General features: G+C 37.9%; 1 protein-coding gene across 1 annotated transcript in view; it reads right to left on the bottom strand.

The window, feature by feature from the left end:
- Window positions 1-3956: 3956 nt before the first annotated feature.
- LOC135482351 (transcription initiation protein SPT3 homolog) overlaps window positions 3957-21692 on the bottom strand; it is a 64782-nt gene continuing 47046 nt past the window's right edge. The window contains exons 3-13 of the mRNA XM_064762290.1: window positions 16705-16789; window positions 13967-14053; window positions 12894-12987; window positions 12128-12202; window positions 11511-11572; window positions 10485-10560; window positions 9909-10030; window positions 6524-6646; window positions 5641-5868; window positions 4775-4888; window positions 3957-4004 (exon numbers count right to left, since the gene is read on the bottom strand). Of these exons, the coding sequence (XP_064618360.1) occupies window positions 3957-4004; window positions 4775-4888; window positions 5641-5868; window positions 6524-6646; window positions 9909-10030; window positions 10485-10560; window positions 11511-11572; window positions 12128-12202; window positions 12894-12987; window positions 13967-14053; window positions 16705-16789 (1114 nt within the window). The remainder of the gene's footprint in view (window positions 4005-4774; window positions 4889-5640; window positions 5869-6523; window positions 6647-9908; window positions 10031-10484; window positions 10561-11510; window positions 11573-12127; window positions 12203-12893; window positions 12988-13966; window positions 14054-16704; window positions 16790-21692) is intronic.

Raw genomic sequence — 21692 nt, 5'->3', positions numbered from 1 at the left:
CTTTTGTAAGGACAAAATTCAATTGAAGGAATGAATTGTGGGGGAATCCCAAAATTTCATTGTACACAGAAGTACAGAGATTATTTTTATTAAAATTCCAAGTTTATAATTTAGAGTTTTGTGTATTTTTGTGTAACAGTCAGAAATATTTTTAGTAGAGGAGAGGATTGCATTTTAGATTTATGTCTTTGATTTAGATATTTTTGCATAGCTATTCTTTACTTTATTGTTTGGGTGAAGAATGGTGATACATGTGGTAGGGAGTGGTAGGTTCCAAGAGTGCCTGGTAGATTTGATTCTAATCACTGATCTGGAATTTGGTTTTCAATTGCTGTATTGAACAATACATTTTATCCATAGTTTGTATAGTTCTTGTTTGTTACATTGTCTTGTCATATAAATAATGTTTTTGATTTCTGTGATAGTCATTCAAATCTTGATTGGAATTTGGGAAACACTATGTTACCCCCTTTTTTATCTATGTCATTTGTCTGTGATGGTGGCTGTTTTCTCAATATACGTGTACATCAGCTTGCTTCTGTAACAATGCATGCATGGTTTTGCCATACATTTATCCGTCCAACAAATGTGTCTGCTTATATTGTACACACTTGTTATTAAATAAATTACATTTAGACAAAAGCTGAGGTGTTGCTTTAGTATGTGTGCTTTACATCTGAATGCATACAGTCTATCTAAAAAACTACACCGAATACATACAGTCTATCTAAACATTTACATCTGAATACATACAGTCTATCTAAAAAAGTACATCTGAATACATACAGTATATCTAAAAAAACTACATCTGAATACATACAGTCTATCTAAAAAACTACTTCTGAATATATACAGTCTATCTAAAAAACTACTTCTGAATACATACAGTATATCTAAAAAACTACATCTGAATACATACAGTCTATCTAAAAAACTACATCTGAATACATACAGTCTATCTAAAAAACCTTTATCTGAATTTTAAGTTATGTATACTGAAGCATAAATATCCCCACACATTTCTTTACAGGCACTCCAGTTTCCCCGCCACCCACAAAAACCTCCATGCCATCATATAAAAGAAAAATTCATGAGCACAGCATGAAACACAAATCAATCAACAATCCTTTCAAGTCACTTGTTTCAGTTAATTCTCAAATCAAAAATGTAGGTATCCCTTTTACCTGGAAACCAGCCAATCAAAGTGCAGTTTCAGTTTTTCAGAGAAATATGTTTTCTACCTACCCTAAGTCTTCAACCTTCTAATCTGCCTCTGCAAGCAACTTAAATATTTGGAGACTATGGGGTGTAGAGAAATAATTTGCACAGTTTTTATTTGCATCATTTTTATAATAAATGTATATAATAAATTCTACTGAAACAGTGCCTTAATGGTTGAAAAGGTTGAAGATTTACAGTAGGCTCTGTCATTTCCTCAATATAACCTTCATAAAAACAATGAACGGATCAGAGATGTTTGAAGAAATACAGAAAGCTGAATATAATTGTTTATACTGTTCTTGCATGGCTAAATTGGCTAAAGTCTTGCTAGTATTATGGGCAGAGGATACCGAGCATTCCTGAAGAAACCTTTGCACCTTGCCATCTTTCCACCTTAAATAGTACACTAGACAAGGCATTGCTTATGGATTTACAACTTCTTGGTTCAATTTTGTCACGGACGTTTCGATGCAGATACTACCCTGGTTATGAAGTGAATGATAACATAATGTGCTGAAATATTATGGGGTAAGTTACACCGGCTAAGGCTAGGTAGGGTGTGGGGAGGGGGAAGGCCGGGGTGTATAGAAGTCAGCTGAATCATTGATAAAGGAATCCGCTGTTTTGGACCAAGGTGACGGGAGTCTTGTCAGGAACTGGGCCGTGTTGTTTAAGACTTCCCTTAGAGCATACTAGAAGTCTTCTGCTTTCACAGGGTCCTTGTGGATTTTGATGGTCACACGGAGCTCGGGGGTGTTGTACTGTTAACTTCCTTTGTGTATCGAGAGTGATTTTCCTACTGGCTTTGAGATGGTTGAGGGTGTGCTGGCGATCAAAATTTATTGGTGGGATCGTTTTTCAACTTATAGTATGCGGCCACATTTCCCATCAGATTATCAACTATTTCATTGAAGTTGATATGTCGAGAATGCCAGTGGCTTTTCCTTTATTGGCCGGTGCTATGGACTATAGATTTATCGTTCTTCAATTCAGTCAATGCTTTATTTTCTTCTTTAGTCAGGCTGCTGTGTTGTGGTTGGGCTTTGTCTAGAAGGGCTGAAATTGGGTGACGGAGGTAGTCAATGTGGCCACCGGATGCTAGCTGCTTTAGGCCTTCTTCAATGTCTACAATGAAGTTATCCTTCGGTGTGGTCTTAGTGGTCAGGATGTTAGTTCAGACCATTAGCCAATAGGCTCATTTGGTGGGGGCTGAGTGGTTTTTCTGCTTAGGTTAGCAACAGTTCTGGAGAGGTACTGTGTCTTCTCTGTTGAGAGCTGGTTCCGGCCGACTGACACTCATGTAGTTTAGGCAAGGGTGTTGAACTTTCATGTATCTTTTCTCTAAGTTGTTAAAGCGGTTGAGGTCATGGATTGCCACATCTCCATACTGATGGCGTATAACTTGTTTTAGTGGTATTTATAACTTGTTTTAGTTGGCATTGCTTATGGATTTACAACTTCTTGGTTTTAATATAGTCACCACGTTTTGATGCAGTACTAGCAAGGTTATCAAGTGACTGACATCATAACATAATGTGCTTAAATATAACAAGTGAGCTATAGGTGTGAGCAGGTAAGAAACAATAGGGTTATGTAGAGAAATAGTGCTCAGAGGATTTGGGGATTAAGTCCTACTGCCCAAGGCTCGGTAGGGTGTGGTGGGCGGGGGGTACTAGTTAGGCTCGGTGGGGTTCCTGGTCGGCTTGGAGGATTAGCAAGTCATAGGCGAAGGGAGATAGATGCCTTGATCTCTGTTCAGGTTGGGCTTCAGTCTTTTGATCTGGATGGCTTCCGGTCTGGTTGACTTAAGGCGAATGTCTTGGAACAGTTGATTCCAGCATGACCTGACTGAAAAGTGGCCTCACTAGTTAAGGGCTGGTGGTTTAAACTGAGATGGTCAAGAACCATTTGGCCAATAAGGCCATACAAGGTGTCTTTGAACTTCAGATCTTCTCAGTATGTGCTCCAAATTTGTTGTCCACAAATGTAATATTTGTTTTTTTTTTTCGACTGGAGTTTTACGGCACACTCAAGAATATTTGACTTATTATGGTAAGAGGAAACCGTCCTAAACTGGACTTACATTCAAAGCAATTACATTGCCCAGGGGACCCTGGGCAATGCTGTACTAGCATGTTAACTACGCCAAGGCCCCATTTAACATTTAGCAAAGCTTTATACATATAAACATCAAGAGTCTAAAACATCAGGTCATATAGATGAAGTCCAATGATTTATTTACAATGGATGAAGACAATACATCTGTAGGACAATGGACAGAGACACAAAATGCCTTTATATAATCATGATTTATAGTGGTCACTATAAATCTTTAACAAAGGTCAGTTTATGAGTTAACTGTTCACACAGAAAGGACACAATGTTTCCAGTCATAAGAATTCCACCCAAAACATATGAAACACTTTTGTGCTCACCTACAAAAATCAATGGTTTTTCGAAAGTCTACATTCCTAGAAAAAGTCAGATTCAATAAGTCACATTTCTACCAATGTTCAAATAATTCTCCATGTGACCTTTTATCAAGAGGTCGACATAAACATGTATCGTAGAACATGGTCTGCTTTTACTCAGATCTTTTCTTTTGGACAATTACATTGATTCTGATTGTGATCAGATTTGTCGAGTTTCATGGTGGTCAAAGTACTGGCACATGCAGTCACTCTGCTGGCCAATGATACTGTCTCCTGTAGGTCATGTGATCGCCTGTGTTTTGCTTAACAGCACAGTAACTTGGATAGAGGTTCTGAAGAGAAGTCTCTTTTCTAAAAATATAAACAAGAACAAAAATGTTATGAATGTGAACCAATCATTTTTGCATGCAAGTAATGTGTGTATTCCACTTAAAGTATGTAACTACCTAGTTCAGAATCCCATCTAACAAAGCACATGCAGTGCTACGTTCAGGTAAATACCATGGTAACATTATACATACAGTCATGGAAGTTAAATAGCCACTCTAGTGTCAAAACTTATATGACCTGACAGCAAGGTTAAACGATAAGAATCAAGATAGTCGGAACTGCATTATATGTTTAGGAGGATAAAATGGAAACAAAATTTTTCAGTTGTTTCCTATTTTGCCTGGTGTGACATCACGCATGAACACCTGAGGTCACTAATCACTGATGTATAGCCACAAATGACAAGAAACTGCCGAAGAAACAGGTCCAGAAGTTATTTCGAATAATATATGTCTGCATGTGGCTCTTTATATTGGCACAATCACAACATGCTTTTTAACACGATAGTAAGCAACTGATACACTTAAGCAAAATCTTGGCCAGATTTTATGAAAAGAAGGATTATTGTACATGGCCAACCTAATTTCAAAACTATTCTGAATGCTGGATTTCCACTTAACACAGAGTAGTTTCAGACGTACATTTACAAACAAGGTCACATTCTCTGTTCAAGGTGTTTTTCTTTGCTGTAGATCTGTATTCAATGGTGTTACACCTGAAAACGCCTGTTTTTATTTCTTTTGATTTCTTATTGTATTTGGAAAAATTAAATCAGGGTTTTGGTTGCTTACCGTCAGTCCAGAGAACGGACCAAAACAGTGGCTGTATCTCCTCATTGCCTCTCGTATATCACTAGGCAGAATTGTATTGGAGGCTGACCATTCCAGCACAGTGGATACTCCACTCTGTAACAGGACGGTCAGGACATGAAAGGTACAAATTGAGAAGCTCCAGGTCATTATGCTGTACTGCCACGCTAACCACAGAGGCTCCCGGTGGTCTTGTAATCTAGGACATTATGCGCTTAACCTGGTTGCCAGGCTACCTTGCCTGACAAACTCACCACTTACTTGGGCACTGATACAAAAAAAAATCATTATCAAATGAAAATGAAATCAAGCAAAATGCATATATACTGCCGTTGCTTGAAATGGGCTTCTTGCAATTGTTCATTTGTCATGAAATGCAACTTTCACCACAGCCTGTAGCCTAGGCCTATAGAACCTGTGACATTACAAGTTGTACGGTCACATCAAAAAGAGAAAAAAACTAATATTGATGGGCTGAGGCTTGACCATAAAGTAAGAGGCACAGTTTAGAATCCTATGTTAAAGTTAACACACAAATGTAGTCTGTGTCATGTTGGTGGTGGGTTTATTAATGATTAATATGCAATGGGAGACGCAAGGGCAAGATAACCCAAAGGGTCCAAATCACAGCAGAACACATTGCTTTGGTCGTGACACTGCAGTGCTTGAGTACTAGCTAGGTGTTTTAAGAGTACACATACACTGATAACAGTGACGTAATACAGGAAAGAACAAGAGCTCGTAGCTTTGGACCTAATTTTGACAGGCGGCATGGAGCGTTTAATAATACGAGTTCCGTATTTCTGTCCCTTTGACAATCATTCATTTCAAAATAGGTTCATTAATACACCCTGGTTAGTAACTCCGAATAAAGCACAAATGAAAAACGAAAAACAACAATGGAAACTTAAGCAACTTTGAAAGACCTGCCACCTACCTTTTTCTCTTCTTGGATGGTTCTTGCTGCTGGAGTGAGGAGCATTGGTTGAGCTGTGACTGCTCTGTGAGGACTGGTGACTGGCAGGGTTTGACCCGCCACTATTCACTGATGACTGGGTTGGGGTGGAGGGAGGACTCTGGGACACAAACAGATACAAACACGAATATGATTCATGTATTCAAATACATTATGCATTAGCATGGTCCAATACCCAAATGAGGTTTCTTAACTCTCTATACGAATGAGCCTCAGTACTTATCTATTTGTTTTTGTCATTTGTTTCCTAGCACCCTACTGAAGTATTTCTCACTTCACTTCCTCCCCTCAAAGTGGTGATGAGTTTTTGTGGTCTGGGCAGACCAGAATGCCCTTTGGTACTGCAGATAAATGTTTCTACCAGTGAAGTACAGATTTGCACACCATGTTGGCAGAAGATGATTCTTCAATGAATGTTATACTGTGTAAATAGCCATTACAAAGCATGGGGCTAATTCCCTATTCAAGGCCAGGGCTGACCCCTGTGCCTCTCCTTGTCTAGCGATTAAGAGGCAACTACCTTTAACTACTTGGCCACAACGTGCAAGAATGAACCTGCAGTAATATTTCTGTACGCTCCACACGATAGTAAGGACATTTCGTGAAAAGTATCCATCAGACTTTTCTTCTTGATTATTTGTTTCAAACTTGAAGTCTTTGTTATGTCTTGAATGCAGCTTTATACCACTTGTATTTAATAGAATAAAATGGTAAACCCAGAAGTAGATGAATTCAACCCTGCTATATGTACTTACACTACCAGCAGGAAATTGGACAGTATCTTGGTAGTTCATACAGATGGTGGGTAGGCTGGCAGACACAGGTTCTTCCACACATTTACTCTGATCCTGCTTCACCAGCAAAGACAGGTCCACTATCTGAACAACAAAGAATCAAAGAGAAAAGGACAAAAACATAAGTTTTTTCTGGCTAAAATTTTCTGGCTTCTAACCACATGTTTGGAATATACAAGCACACATATTGATTATCCCCCCCCCCCCCCCACACACACACACACACTGTTCTGGTATACTCTCATCCTCTCAAATACAGTAAAAGTCAACACCTTTATTAGAAATCCTCATGCATGCCACAAAATCATTTTTCTTTTCCTGTCAGTGGGGCATAACACTCCTGTCAGTGGGGCATAGAATAATACTCCTTTCAGTGGAGCTTAATACTCCTGTCAGTGGGGCATAGACTTCTGTAAGTGGAGCACAGAATAATACTCCTTTCAGTGGAGCACAACACTCCTGTCAGTGGGGCATAGCACTCCTGTAAGTGGAGCATAGCACTCCTGTCAGTGGAGCTTAAACACTCCTGCCAGTGGAGCTTAACACTCCTGTCAGTGGAGCATAGCACTCCTTTCAGTGGGAGCTTAACACTTCTGTCAGTGGAGCATAGAATAACACTCCTTTCAGTGGAGCACAACACTCCTGTCAGTAGGGCATAGCACTCCTGTAAGTGGACCATAGAATAACAATCCTGTCAGTGGGGCATAACACTCCTGTCAGTGGAGCATAGAATAACACTCCTTTCAGTTGAGCTTAACACTCCTGTCAGTGGGGCATAGCACTCCTGTAAGTGGAGCATAGCACTCCTGTCAGTGGAGCATAACGCTCCTTTCAGTGGAGCATAACACCCCTTTCATGTTTTGTTCCCTGCTGATGACAACAGGTTACCTTTTTAATATACCGAGTGTATTACCACATTCAGGTATACCACATTCCATTCAGTGCATGTGCTGCTCTCTATGTGATGCTCACTTCGCATCACTGCCCCCACTAGTGTTGTGATGGCAAAGACGTCAGTGTGGATATTTTGTGCACAAAACTGAGGCCGTGGTCTTTGATATGCAACTTATGAATTCCATGTGACAATCCGTAAACAATTCCAATGCTGTGAATGGCTGAGCAAATGTTGAGCTATAGTATTGAAAAAAACTTCATTGTGGAGTGTTTGAGTACAAACTCCCTGTAGTGGTCTTTGAAATGCAAATGCTTCCCATGATTGGCTACCCGTGTACTAAGGGGTGGCCACTGCAGCCCTCTGATTGACTGAACAAAAAAAATCAGCCAACACCAGTCTGCTGGGATGGTTTGAACAATCCGTCACACTATAGGAAGGCACCTGCATCAACCAGTGACATAGGCTCCTAGTACTAATACAGATGTGGAGAGCTTTCTACAGATACTATGTATATAAAATAAATTGTTATACACCAAGGTAAATTCTTAGACTCTGGAAAATCGCAAATCTGGAAAAGTAGCTAGAGAGACAAAAGGCTTATCCCAATAAGTGATTGCTTAAGAAACTGTTATCCTACAAGAAAGGTTTGAAGAAATCTGTGTTTACAGGAGAACAGAATGAAGACAATCTTAATGTGTGTCCACAAAACAGGAAAATCCTAAAATCCCCAGAGGAACCCTTTACCCTTCTTGTTCTCCTAAATGTAGGGAGGCATGTGGGTATAAATCTCATACGCAATAAAGTCACAGAAACCCTGTATACAAGAAATTGGTGCCCTTCATGAAGGCTTAATTTCGAGAGAATGTGTTTACTACAGAAACCAAATTAAGTTTATATAACTGGTTATTTATTTGATTGGCGTTTTACGCCGTACTCAAGAATATTTCATTTATATGACGGCAGCCACTATTATGGTGGGTGGAAACCGGGCAGAGCCTGGGGGAAACCCACTACCATCCGCAGGTTGCTGGCAGACTAGATAACTGAAAATTTTTGAATTGAAAAGTCTACCAATTAAAATCATTAAGAACATTTACAAAGGCTATAAAACTAAAACCACTAAAACAGTTCAACCTTCCATCATTAGGCCCTTTGTAGATGTACACAGACGAAAAAACAAAACAAAAAAACACACAAATGAAACACTTTAAATCACTGTATGTTGGAGATCCACTCATGACTGCCATTATACAGGAGCTAAAAAAAAAAAGCTTAACCTCCCATCTGAGAAAGTGCATTTACACATCATACCTTAAACTAGAGAGCAAAAAACAAAAGCCTAACCTTCAATCCATGTGTGATAGTCCAATATACAAGAGCTGAAAAACAGAGCTTAACCTGCCATCCGACAATGTGCATTTACACATCATACTAGAGAGCTAAAGCTTAACCTTCAATCCATGAATGAGAGCCCATTATACATGTACAGGAGCTAAAAGAAAAAGCTTAACCTTCAATCCTTAAATGAGAGCCCATTATACAGGAGTTAAAAAATAAAAACTCAGCCTGACACCAACACCAACACCAACACTTTCCCCTCCTTTCACAATACCTCGCTTTTCTTCATTCAGGCGAGCTAAATATTGTTTAAGAATTGTTGGTTAGAATTATGCTGTGAATACTTTAAATTTAAAAAAAAATGCATGCGTATAAAGTATTTTTTAGAAACAAAGGTTGACACAGAGTTTCTGAAACCATTTCCAGCCTTATCACAGAAATCCCACTGAACTCAGTGTTAATACAAAAATTTCCAGTTAATTTCCATACAAAATTTTGTAGAGGTGGCATTGAAGTGAGGCATGCGCTGTAAGGAGTATGCTGGTGTACAACAAAGGATACAGACTTTGTTCTAACACAAACATACATGTATCAACCTAAAATACAGAACCATTTGTCTAAAAACTTTCAATGATTTTACCATCAAATATGTGCCTAAGTTTTACACCAAATAAGTTTCATACAGAGGTAGCTGAGATCCAAAATCACCTGGGCGACAGTTTCATAAGCCAGATAACAGAGAACCTAACTCACCTGGGCTACAGTTTCATAAGTCAGGTAGCTGAGAACCTAACTCACCTGGGCGACAGTTTCATAAGACAGATAGTGGAGAGCCTAACTCACCTGGGACACAGTTTCATAAGCCAGATAACAGAGAACCTAACTCACCTGGGACACAGTTTCATAAGTCAGGTAGCTGAGAACCTAACTCACCTGGGTGACAGTTTCATAAGCCAGATAGTGGAGAACCTAACTCACCTGGGACACAGTTTCATAAGGCAGATAGCGGAGAACCTAACTCACCTGGGCGACAGTTTCATAAGCCAGATAGCTGAGATCCTAACTCACCTGGGTGACAGTTTCATAAGCCAGATAACGGAGAACCTAACTTACCTGGGCAACAGTTTCATAAGCTAGGTAGCTGAGAACCTCCAGCGCTAAAGCATTAGGTTTGACTTCTAAGTGTAGCCCTGTCAACAGCCACTCTTTGAAACGGTGAGACTTGAATTTTCTACCTACAATTAATGAAGGAATCATCGCAAACCAATAAAATAACTTACCAAGATTTGAGACAGAAGAATATTCTACTACAATATCTGAAAGTAACAGGTACACAGGAATTCATATATAATTTCATGGAAGTTTCCATCAACTAATCACCCTGCAGTAGGAACAATAGTACTGGAGGAAGATTAACTAGTGGAAAATGCTGTAATGTTACACATTATTTATCGTATGTGACATAAAATTTCACATGACTTTTTGACATCTTAGTTCAGTAGGGTCATTTGTCGGTGAAAAACCCCATGAAATTCTAGGTGATTAAAGTCTTAAATAAAGGTAAATCTTTTCTAACAAAGTATTTTCATATTAAAGGAGAGCTTCATGGTAGCACATGTTTTTTAGTTATTACAGTATTTTGTATTTCCAATAAATAACATAAATATTTTTTCTGCAAAGTCTACTTACAAAAAGTAACTTGTCTGGCTTCACAGAATTCCAGGTACTGGGTTGGGGTCATAGAACGTGTCAGCAACTCTGCTCTCTGTAAGGGGAAAGGGAGAGAACTCATGCAGGACCTGTGTACAACTAAGCTATTGACTCACCTTTTAGCCCCATCTGTTCATGTACAAATGACAACTTTAGATACAATAGAATAAAAGAAGCAATTCTTTTGATTGTAACACAGAGCATCTAGAGTGTTGAAATTGCTTAACATTTCACAAAAATATGAAGGCCATGTACATGTATATCTGACTATAAGGCACTGCTATTTAAGAATATCACACTAGGTGAGGCCCTTGCAGTGGAAAACTGCACTCTCATTCTTCAAGGGGGCCTAAGTGACAATAAGCAATTAGCAACCCTAGACATGCCACCTGCACAATTTAATGTTCATCTGGTGTATGGTGGGCACGTCTGTACATCACAAGTAGGAAAACTGGTCAGTAATTTTGCCTAACAATTGCACAATTGAAATATTCTTCAGTATGGCATAAGAAAATGAGTATGGCAAATGAAAGGATGTACATACATGAGCATTAAATTAAAAAAAATCATTCATAAAATAATGTGTGGCAAATATTTTTTTTCAAACTTGCCATCTCCTCTCTATTTGCATAGCAATATGCCATCATTGGTTTTTACATGTACATGCATGTAAACAGATTTACTGGATCAAAGTTATTTTTTTAATCGTTACACTGTCCCCCAGGCTCTGCCTGCTTTCCTCCCACCATAATGCTGGCTGCCCTGGTATAAGTGAAATATTCTTGAATGCAGCGTAACACACCAATCAAGTAAATAAATAAATAATCTGTTACACTGTACTCAATGGTTAGGTTTCTGGGTAAAGGGACCTAGGCACAGCCTGTAGAAAACCATACCACCATGCCAAATACCTGACAAAACTGACAAAAATTACACGGTTTGTAAAGCTGCTTTTAATCCAGCTAATGTAGTTTTATATCCAAAACTTGAGTTCTATAAACTCACAAGAAGGCGGTCATGTTTGACTTCATCCAAACCATCGTCCTCAAATAGTGCAACCAGTTCACCTGTAGAAAACAGCCAAAAAAAGCGATGACAGACAACAGTTGGTAATGCAATACAAATATTAATGACATGTAGCACCTTAAAACACCGTATCAATTTAATGTGACCATTACTGTTCTAAAGTTTGGTATGTATAAATACACTTATAATGTACATGTAATAACAGGGTCGTGGTAAAATGTCTCCACAAAAACAAAATTGCAATTAAGTGCAAGGGATCAAACAGGCATGTGAACAAAATAGGACATAATTATGTGTACATCAAAAATCTTCTCACTTTAACACACTAAGTTAGATTAAGGTCTTTTCTTCTCAAGAAACAAAAACAAACAAACCACAAGCTGATACTTGATAACAAACTGGCTTCAGTACTTTAGCAAAAATTTGTTATAAACCAAATCCTGTGAGTGAAATCAAATTTACACATACAACTTATGCCTGCTTTGGATCAACTGCACCTCACTTTGCACTCTAATACCACTTTTCTCTCCATTATGGAAACAATGCTAATTTTCAATAGTTTTGGTCTTCTTTTCTTTGAAATGTAAACAGCTTACCAGTCTGGTCAATGTTAGACAGAAAGTCCTGGCACATCTTAGTTCTCTTCTTTAATGGCTGAGATAACTTTTCTCCTGCAAAGAAAAAATATTTATTAAAAAAAAAAAATAAAATCATGAATGTACTGAACTCAGCAAGATGCAAAAAACTGCAAAACTTAATTTGTATAAATAAAATGTAGGACACCAAGTATTTGGATGAGTCATTCCAAACTTCAGAATGTGGGTAAAATGTCATTTTTGTATGCCACTGTTTGTTTGTTAGCTTTAAGATTAACTTTTCTTTTAAGACTAGTTTGGTGAGATATAACTGCCTTCTTGTATCAGGGTGGTCTCAACACAGTTAGATTTCTAGTGCTAACTGCAGGATTGTATTTTTGACACCAGACATGACACCACATATCGTCAAAGTATGGTGACATCAGCCTAATCATTCACTGCATTTTCCCATAAATTCTGAGCAGCAAGCAATAAAACAAAATCAAATATCATTGTGTGTCATACTTGGTAAATATACAGCTAATTGTGCCTAAGAACTCTCAATAAAAAAAAAGAAAGGGCTTAGTAACAGTGGCCTTCAAGTTCGAATATACATTTTACCGATCCTGTTTATATATGTATTTCCATCTGCTAAACATCGACAGTTTACTCTGGACACTCTGGCTTGCTCCACTCATAAAACTGACAGGCATGTCAGTGAAAAGTTCTTGCAGCTTATGTCATTTATCAATCAATCAACCAATCAATATTTGTATCAGAATATTACCTGTTTCATTCCCTTCCTCTTCATCTTGTGATGACTTTAATGTAGCTGTCTTATCCTTCAGCATCATATAGCGCAACAAGCGTCGCAGCTTCACCTGAACAATAAATACAGCAACAACACATTCAAGAGTGTAGAAGATCATAACTAGTATTACATGATTCTTCATCATACAGAATACACCATACTAAACCAGGTTTGCAATGCAGCTGACTTAATCTTTGTGGGGTCTGCCAGCAACCTGTGGATGGTCATGGGTTTCCCCTGCGCTCTGCCTGGTTTCCTCCCATCATAATGCTGGCTGCCATTGTATAAGTGAAATATTCTTGAGTACGACATAAAACACCAATCAAATTAAATTAAATAAATAAATAATCCATGTGGTTAATATCATAAAGGTCCGTCTGAAATATTCAAAGCATTCTGTTGAAAAAAGTTTTGCGAAATAAATCCTTAAATTCTGGAAAAAAGTCTAGGCGTGCTTCAAGTTTTGAAGAGGTAGGGTTGCTCAAGTGGAAATCAGCAAATACAAGGGGAGTAACTCTAGCAGGAATCCAAACATCAGACTCACAACTTCATGAATCTTACGCTTTAGCAAGATCAAACAAATATCAATTCTGATCAAAGCAAACAAAAACAGCATGTGGGACTTTTGCACACTGCAGATTTATATTCAATGAAGACTGCAAGTTTGTATATCATACAAGGGAGAGTTCATCAGCAAATTGTTCATGCTGGCAGTCCCATCTCCTCCACCCATTGTGTACTGTAAGTGGAATGTGCTGAAGTATTGCTTTAAGCAACATAATGCCCAAAAAATTGGGGTGTTAAGAAGACAATTATGTATGCATTTCATTATGATCAGGGTCCAATTCCACAAAGCCAGTTTTGCCTTTTTTTTTTTGAAAATTTGGAATGAAAATGGGGATCACCTAACAAGTATTATCATGAGACAAATTTGCCATAGCTTGAAGTTAATGTTCCATAAACTATGCTTTCACTTGTAGTTAAAAATATTGAGTTCAAGTCAAAAAGGGCTCTGTGGAGTTAGCCCCTGGGCAATCACTATGACTAACCTTATCCTTCCGCAGCAAAAAGAGAAAGTCTTCAATGCCGATGAATCTTGCATTCCTACTCATGGCCACACCAGCAGCTTGCTGGGCCTGGAAAACAGATATAATATACATTTTTGGTTGGATTTGGATTCAGCCTATTGAAACTTTGCCAGCCACACTGGTTTGGTCAGCAAACCAGCAAAAAGGTTATAGGGATATCATTCTCTGCCCAATGGTGGCTCAGGTCCAAGCTGGACTGACCACTCTAATAACACAGGAGTACTACATTAACCATTTGCCCACAAACTGTCAGTGCAAAGGCAGGATTGAACATACTACACTGCTCTAGCTTGGATTATTTAACAAGGACATGTTCTTCATAATGTAAATATAGAACAAAACAGTTGGCCCAAGCTATCGTTTCAAAGGGGAATAACTTTGCAAAAATCGGATCAGACAAGTCCCATTTAAGATTCTTACAATACCACACGTACTAAGTTTGTGATTCCACATGAATGTCTGACATGGGAGTATTATATATATGTAAACTATAAAATAGTCCCAGATCCGACAAAGTTACCATTATACATTAGTATCATTAATACATGTAGGTAAATGTTGAAAAGGGACTATCCATGTACATGTACCTCAGTGGTCAGATAACAATTACACTGCATTTCCATCAACTAAAATTCAGAAATTCTATACAAAATCTTCCTGGGGCGTTCTTACCAGGAGTTTTTCTGCCTGGGGGTGTTTTACAAAACCTACTTAATCACTGTATTTCAACTAAAGTTTGGCTGGTAAAAATGCACTTTCAGAAGCACATAAAGGAATTAAGATGTTTTTTTTTTATGCCAACACATATGTTTTTCTTATAAGAAATTAAGTTAACATCCCTTAAAAATATCTTAAAGTTAAGCCCTATGAGATTAATATCAATCAGAACCAAGTAAAATGTGTCACAGGAAAAAAAATTTAGGCGAAAAAGTGTAGTAAAAAAAATGTCAACCTACAAATAACTGATAGGGTGACATAATCAATAAATCCGACAGACATGGCAGTTAATAAAGAACATACAGAATTGCTCTTCCTGATATTTGATAATAATGAGTAACTTATAATGGCTTAAAGTCACAAGGCAATACTGCTGTCATAACAGCAATTGATAATATCAATATGTTTAACCCCTCCACGTCCCGCCCCCTTTCCCTAAAATACAAAATGTCAGTTCGCCTAACACCACATTTATCACAACAAGATGGAAGTTTCATAATTGGACAGACCGGCCATGTACCTGTACATTACAAAAATAGAAATAGACAGCCTTGTGAGACGCCTTAAAAGTAGTACCTATATGACCAAAATAGGAGACAGTAATAACATGTTATTACAACATACAAATGTCGGTATGTCTGTTTTTTCCACCTTTTGCACAAAGCAGCCTTAAACTCTAATCGTTCTTGCGTTTATTTATTCCTTCATTCACACAGAAGCCATAGTTCACTGTATTCATCTCTTTCTCCAAGGTAGGCTAGAAGCCTTATACGAACAAGGACTAGAATGGAATCTTTACAGTCAAGGTTACACAATGTTCAAAACATGATTTCAAATCATGCATCCTTGGCACATTTCTTCATACAAACTTGACCGCAAAGATTTCATAACAAAATTCCTCTGACCTTTGAATAAATTTGGTGTCCTTGAACCCTTTCTACTTAAATTCAGGCAGTCAGCTGAAAAGCTATATTGTCTATGATGTATTTCTTGACCCCTATTGCACTTAATGTTTCATTCTCTATGTATATTCTGTGGAATTTCCTTGGCATTGCTCTGCTTTCACTGTTCTTGGGGCCTTTGGTGGCAATAAACAGTTGGCATTCCTCTTGTGTAGTATTACATGAAGTTCACATCACAAATCACATGTGACAAAGGTTGCTTGTATAACTTGCTACAGGTCTGTGCTTTACTCCTGTAACTCTGTTTTGCTCAGTCTATTGTAAAAGTGGAAAATTCTCAACGCTAAACTACAAAAAATCTGAATCTTTCCACAGATGCACAACAAGCAAACTTAGGAACAAGCCAGTGGCTGGTTACTGGCTTGTCAATAAAGAACCTTTAACCTGTCTTGTATTGATTTAGTAAAACATAAAGTTGGATGTAAGCAGAAATATGCATTTGTGCGCCCATATGCAGATTATTTCAGGACAAAATTGGTGTGAAAAGTCCCATTTCAATAAAAAATAAAGCAATATACATCACACTAGTCTGGCCAATAAATCACAGCTAAAATCAGACAATAAGCTTATGCTGGCCAAGTTACACATTTGTAATCTGCGAGCCAGGTTTTAGCCACAGCAGTTGTATGGTGGGGTTGTGAAGTTTCATTTACTGTCTTGCACCTAGAGTTTAACCTGTAAAAATGCTCTTTCAGAAGTACATACAAGCCTTAAGTTTTTCTGACAGGAACTTAATCAAATTGCACAAAAAAAACTCTTTGAAGTGGCCCTGAAAAATGGATGTATTTACCATAAATCACCTAAAACCTTGTCCAGGACAAAGCTAAAGTACTCATTTTGCCCAATTCTGACATATCTATTGATCCTAGAAAGGTGTTTTAGGCCTGTTAGGAAGATATCATACCGGAAAAATAAAAGTCTCAGGACCAAAAGAAATATTAATGACCTTTCTTTGCCCCCTAAAAATGTACTTTTAGATGATTTTGGGAGCATTTTCAAGGCAAATTAGTACATACTTACAATTGTTGTCATTTGCTGATGAACCAATTCCTCCACCAACATGGCAGAATCTAGCAGAGGCCGTCTGCTATCTCCAAATCCATGCCTGAAAATGATTGAAGGGAAGAATAAATGAATGATTGTTTGAGCCATTATGATTTCAAGCACTATGGGCAATGTTTAAGTCAAAATATGGCAAAATGATGTTGATCAGCAAGATGTTCAGAAGATAAACAATCAGACTGCTGATAATTTCTACATAATTCCTGCATGTGGCAGATGGATATGTCGCCATATTGGTGGAAGACAAGTGGTTCTCAATGCAAGTTAGACGGCCCAAACAGACACATGGGCATCATTGATCATGTCACCGATACCCCGGTAAGCAGTCAGAGCAGGGGAGCAAGTTAATCATGAACATAAGGCTCTTCTAATGCTTTGGTATAATCTTTAGGTCTTGAAAGGTAATGTGAAAATGTCAGATCTTAACAGAGAACAAATATGTGAGGCTGCCACGACAGCTAATAAAAACATCTGTTTAATTTTAGGTCCACTCAGTTGTTGAATCTTGCAGTTTTAGCTGTCATCATATCATAGGTGTACCTTTAACCAGTTTATACCATTAGCTTTATTGCAGAAAAGATATTTAAAATCTAACCATTTCTTCAATTATTTCTATTTGATTGTTCTTTTAATGGCATACTCAAGAATTTATCACTTATCTGGGGCTAGGGAGGGGGGGGGGAGTTATGCGAGCAGGAAACAATATTTAACTAAACCTCATCAATAAATATTGTATCTATTTTAGTCTTACAACTAGGTTTTGAACATGAATGCATGTAATCTGTTACTTCCATAGATTTACATGTATTTCCATGTATCTATGTTTTTTCTTGTGGTACACCAGTATTTGAAACATTATGTCAGTACATCTTGACCCTTGTTTAATTCGATGGATGGCAGAACTTGTTGAAAGGCTTGTGTCAGTTATACAGTTACAATCTTTTCCATGTCAAACAAAAATAACACACACACACATGCACACACATGCGCGCGCACACACACACACACACACACACACACAAAACAGCATTCAGAATTCTATTAAGGCCATTCTACATGTCAATGAATCGTTTAATACCTACAGCAATACATAAAATTCAACGTGGGGATAATTAAGTCATTGATTACACTTCGATTATTCACGCATCCTCAGTGCCATTGTCTTCGCTGCATCAGTACAGGTAGACGTTTCGATCCATTCACGATATTAAACATTTACCACTAACCACAGCTGCCGCATGCATCATTGATACCCAATAACACCGAATAAAAAAGCCAAACGGAATTAAGGTGACTTTAAGATGTGGTGTGCTGCGGCTCTTGGCAGATGCTCGAAGATTTTTATCATCCCGGGGCGTGCAGGTAAACCCGTCCACCAGCTCAGACACCTTATTAAATAATCATGTTTCTATCCAATCATTGAGCGGCTAACAGGTTGGCATCGCTTAATTACCTCATCACACCTGATAACTTTTACCTGATATTCTTTGGTTACACACATTTTATAGTGAGGAAATCATTGGGTACTGAATAATTGATAGGCACTGTCACTCTCATTAAAATGCCTAGGAATACCTGTATGAAAAGGGGGCAACCACGGGGTATAGGTACAGGATTTGACCTCAAATTTCAACCCTGACAATATTTCACATTTTGTCTGATTTTTGAAAGTTTAGAAAGGTGTCTTTCAATTTTTTTGGAAGGTAGGATGATACAATAACATAAGTTCAGGAACACACAGTAATGTTTTATCGCCTTTATTTGAGTTTAAAAAGCCACATTTTCAGGTGAATTTTAGGATTAAATCCACACCAGTAAGGAAGGATGGCACTCTGGTAAGCATGCCAGAATATCAGTCACACAGCTAACATTTAAACCCCTCCCACCTACATATGTACATGTATAATACTGACAGTGTTGTGGTAAATCCTTAAGTGCGAGATAAACACTAGAATTTTAGACTGGACTAAAACTGAGCTTAAATTTTTCTTGGTTTTTCATACTAAAAATAATAATACTGAATGTTTTTATCTTCACTTCTTGTTGACTTTATATGGTTTTGCACTTTCCAGCTTTCCTTTTAGAATGGCACAGGAGTAAAACGCATTATCATGTCTATAGGGCTGATAAAAACTAATTGCTTCTAGAAAGTCCAAGATCTGGTAGGAAAATTTGTAGGCACTGGATGCAGATTTAACAGAAACTTCTACAATCAACACAGTTGCAGGTGCTCAGATAAATTCCCATATTATGCAACCTTTATCAAGCAAACAAATTCATGTTAGCATGAGACAGAATTTCATTCTTTATTTTTTTCTTCTGAATATCACATTAGCTCTTAGAATCCCAGGAGAGATATACAGCCTTACAGAATATCATTTCCAGACAAGAGTCATGACTCTGGCAAGAGATCTGAGAGATCGTGTAAACAGTAGTCTGAATAAAACATAGACCGTGTTGTTTGTATTATCGGTCAACAACATTATAACACATTTGTTCAGACATTCGAGCGGTTGATAAGATCAATGAGTCTGGATCAATTGAGCCGTCTGGTGAATTCCGCATCGGGCGGAAGTCCATACACCCTATAGGTAAGCGTCTGCATGAACAAGTAACCTGGTGACAAGGAAAGCATGTAGCAAGTCCTGCCAACATATGACTGACGATTTGGCTCGGGTGACCATTTGTTTGTGGAAAACCACGACAAGGCAATGGGGTGTTAGTACTCGGGGTGAAGAGTTGTGTGGGTGTGGGGGACTGGGGGAGGAAGGCATCATGAAGAACCCAGGGTATACATCTACACACGTATCAATATTAAGAGTTAGGCATGAAGCCAGGGGGGCTGATGGAGGGTAAACAATTGGAGACCATTTAAATTAGGGAGTGAGTGAGTGAGTGCTTGGGGTTTAACGTCATCCTTAACAATTTTTCAGTCTTATGATGACGAAGGAATCCTTAGAGTGCATGTGATGTGCCTCCTTGTTCCAGAACGGATTTCCACCGCTCTTTTATCTAGTGCTGCTTTACTGAGACGACTTACCGAAGGTAAGTAAGCCGCCCTGCTGGAGCTATTATACTGAGACAGGTCAACAAGTTGTTGCACTATCCCCTTCATACTGAACGCCAAGCGAAGAAGTTACAACTTCCTCTTTTAAGGTCTTAGGTGTGAGTCGGCCCCTGGATCTACCGCTCCCAAAGAGACACTCTGCCAACTGTGCTCCAGGTTGAGAATTCTTGAATTTTCTACCATAGTTGGCTAATAGATGTATCTAGATGTGGAAAAAATTTCAAAGAGGTGTTCAACTGTCAAAATGGGGATCAGTTAAGACAAAAACGAGGTAAAATGTCACTTTTTTGTCCTGGAGCAAAGTTCAGACACCAACTACATGAATAATAATACCTCAAAGTGGTCAGACTTTCTTCTGAAAATTGTCATATACATCAACAGTATTCATCAGGCAAAAAATATCTCCTAAATCTATCACAAAATACAAAATAGCATATATGCGTTGAAAGAAACATGATATTTAGTGGTATATATCTGAAAAAGTATTAAAGATATTTATTTTTTGATTCCATATTCTGAAAGCCAGGACAGAAAATACCATGCAGGTACATTTTCAGACTTCTAGGCCCATTGAATTGGAAGTTTTGGTCATCCAAAAATGCCTCCAGAACAGATATCCTATTCGCAACTGTTGAAAATGAACCTTACAGGGTGTTTTTAGATGGTCATATATCAAAAACCACTTGGAATTCGGGGCTATAACTTGGGAAACCTTCCTCATTTATGTCAAGGAGTTTTTAAGAATTTTTCAGCAAAATCCGAGTCACCACAAACAAATTTTTTGGGGCTGATTTGACGTGGAATGACCCTTTCATACATGTATTTTTGAAATACCATGATACTTGACATGAAGATAAATATAAATTGTCAAATTTCTAAACATTAATTATAATCAAATTCTATAATAAGCTAATAAGGTGCAGGTAAAAAGGAAAATGTCTCAGACACTTCAGTTTCAGCCCACATTTTGAAACACCTTTATGACTACAAATGAAAACATCAACAATTTATGCCCTGACAAAAACAAGGCACTGAAACTCTTCTTTGATCTATTTTTCCTTTTAAAGTACAGGGAAATAAAAAGTAAAACTACCCTAACTCTAAATTGGAGAACTGTACAGGTTTAAATATTTAAGTTAATTAAAACATCAAAAAAGACTTCTCAAATAAATAAAAAATAAGGCATAGACAGGCTGAAACAATAAACACACAAGTATTAATTCCTCAAACAAATTTTCTGCTTTTTTTTTTCTCTGTAAATACAGCGTTTTGTTTACCAAGAAAAACATCAACATTCAAAGTGACAATTTTACAGAGGAGATCTCTATAAAAAATAAAATGCAAATGTGAAGGCTTTAGAAAGACTTAAAACAAACGCCCCCCAGGCACAGCCAGTTGTTTCCTGGTGCAGGTGACATGGCTGCCAAATTAATATCCTTATCAATAATGTGAGTGAGACAGGCAAGAGAACTCCACCGTGCCATACGAATCACGCTTGTTTACACTGCTAGAGGAGATACCGGCAAGCCAATATGGCAGATGGACACCCTCCACTTAGATTCAACTACCTAGGAAAGTAAGACTCACGTGACCGTGAACAAGTCAATTACGATTTGCAAAATGTATACATGTATGTACCTTATGATCCAAGCACACAAAATGTACAGAACATGTGATCCAAAGTAATACATTACAAATGTAATATTTAACATCAAGTAATTAAATATAAATAAACATACATGTATATACGGGTACATGTTCAATTTGATGCCATCCATCAAGTCTGGGTACATAAGCCAACTGATATCTAACTTCCTGAAGTAACTGCAAGAACTATGCACAAGTAACCCTTAAGTGTTCTAGTAGAAACAAACCAGGG

This window comes from Liolophura sinensis, chromosome 1, assembly GCF_032854445.1.
Source record: "Liolophura sinensis isolate JHLJ2023 chromosome 1, CUHK_Ljap_v2, whole genome shotgun sequence".
In the NCBI taxonomy this organism is placed as follows: domain Eukaryota; kingdom Metazoa; phylum Mollusca; class Polyplacophora; order Chitonida; family Chitonidae; genus Liolophura; species Liolophura sinensis.
This window is presented reverse-complemented; position numbering and strand designations above follow the sequence as displayed.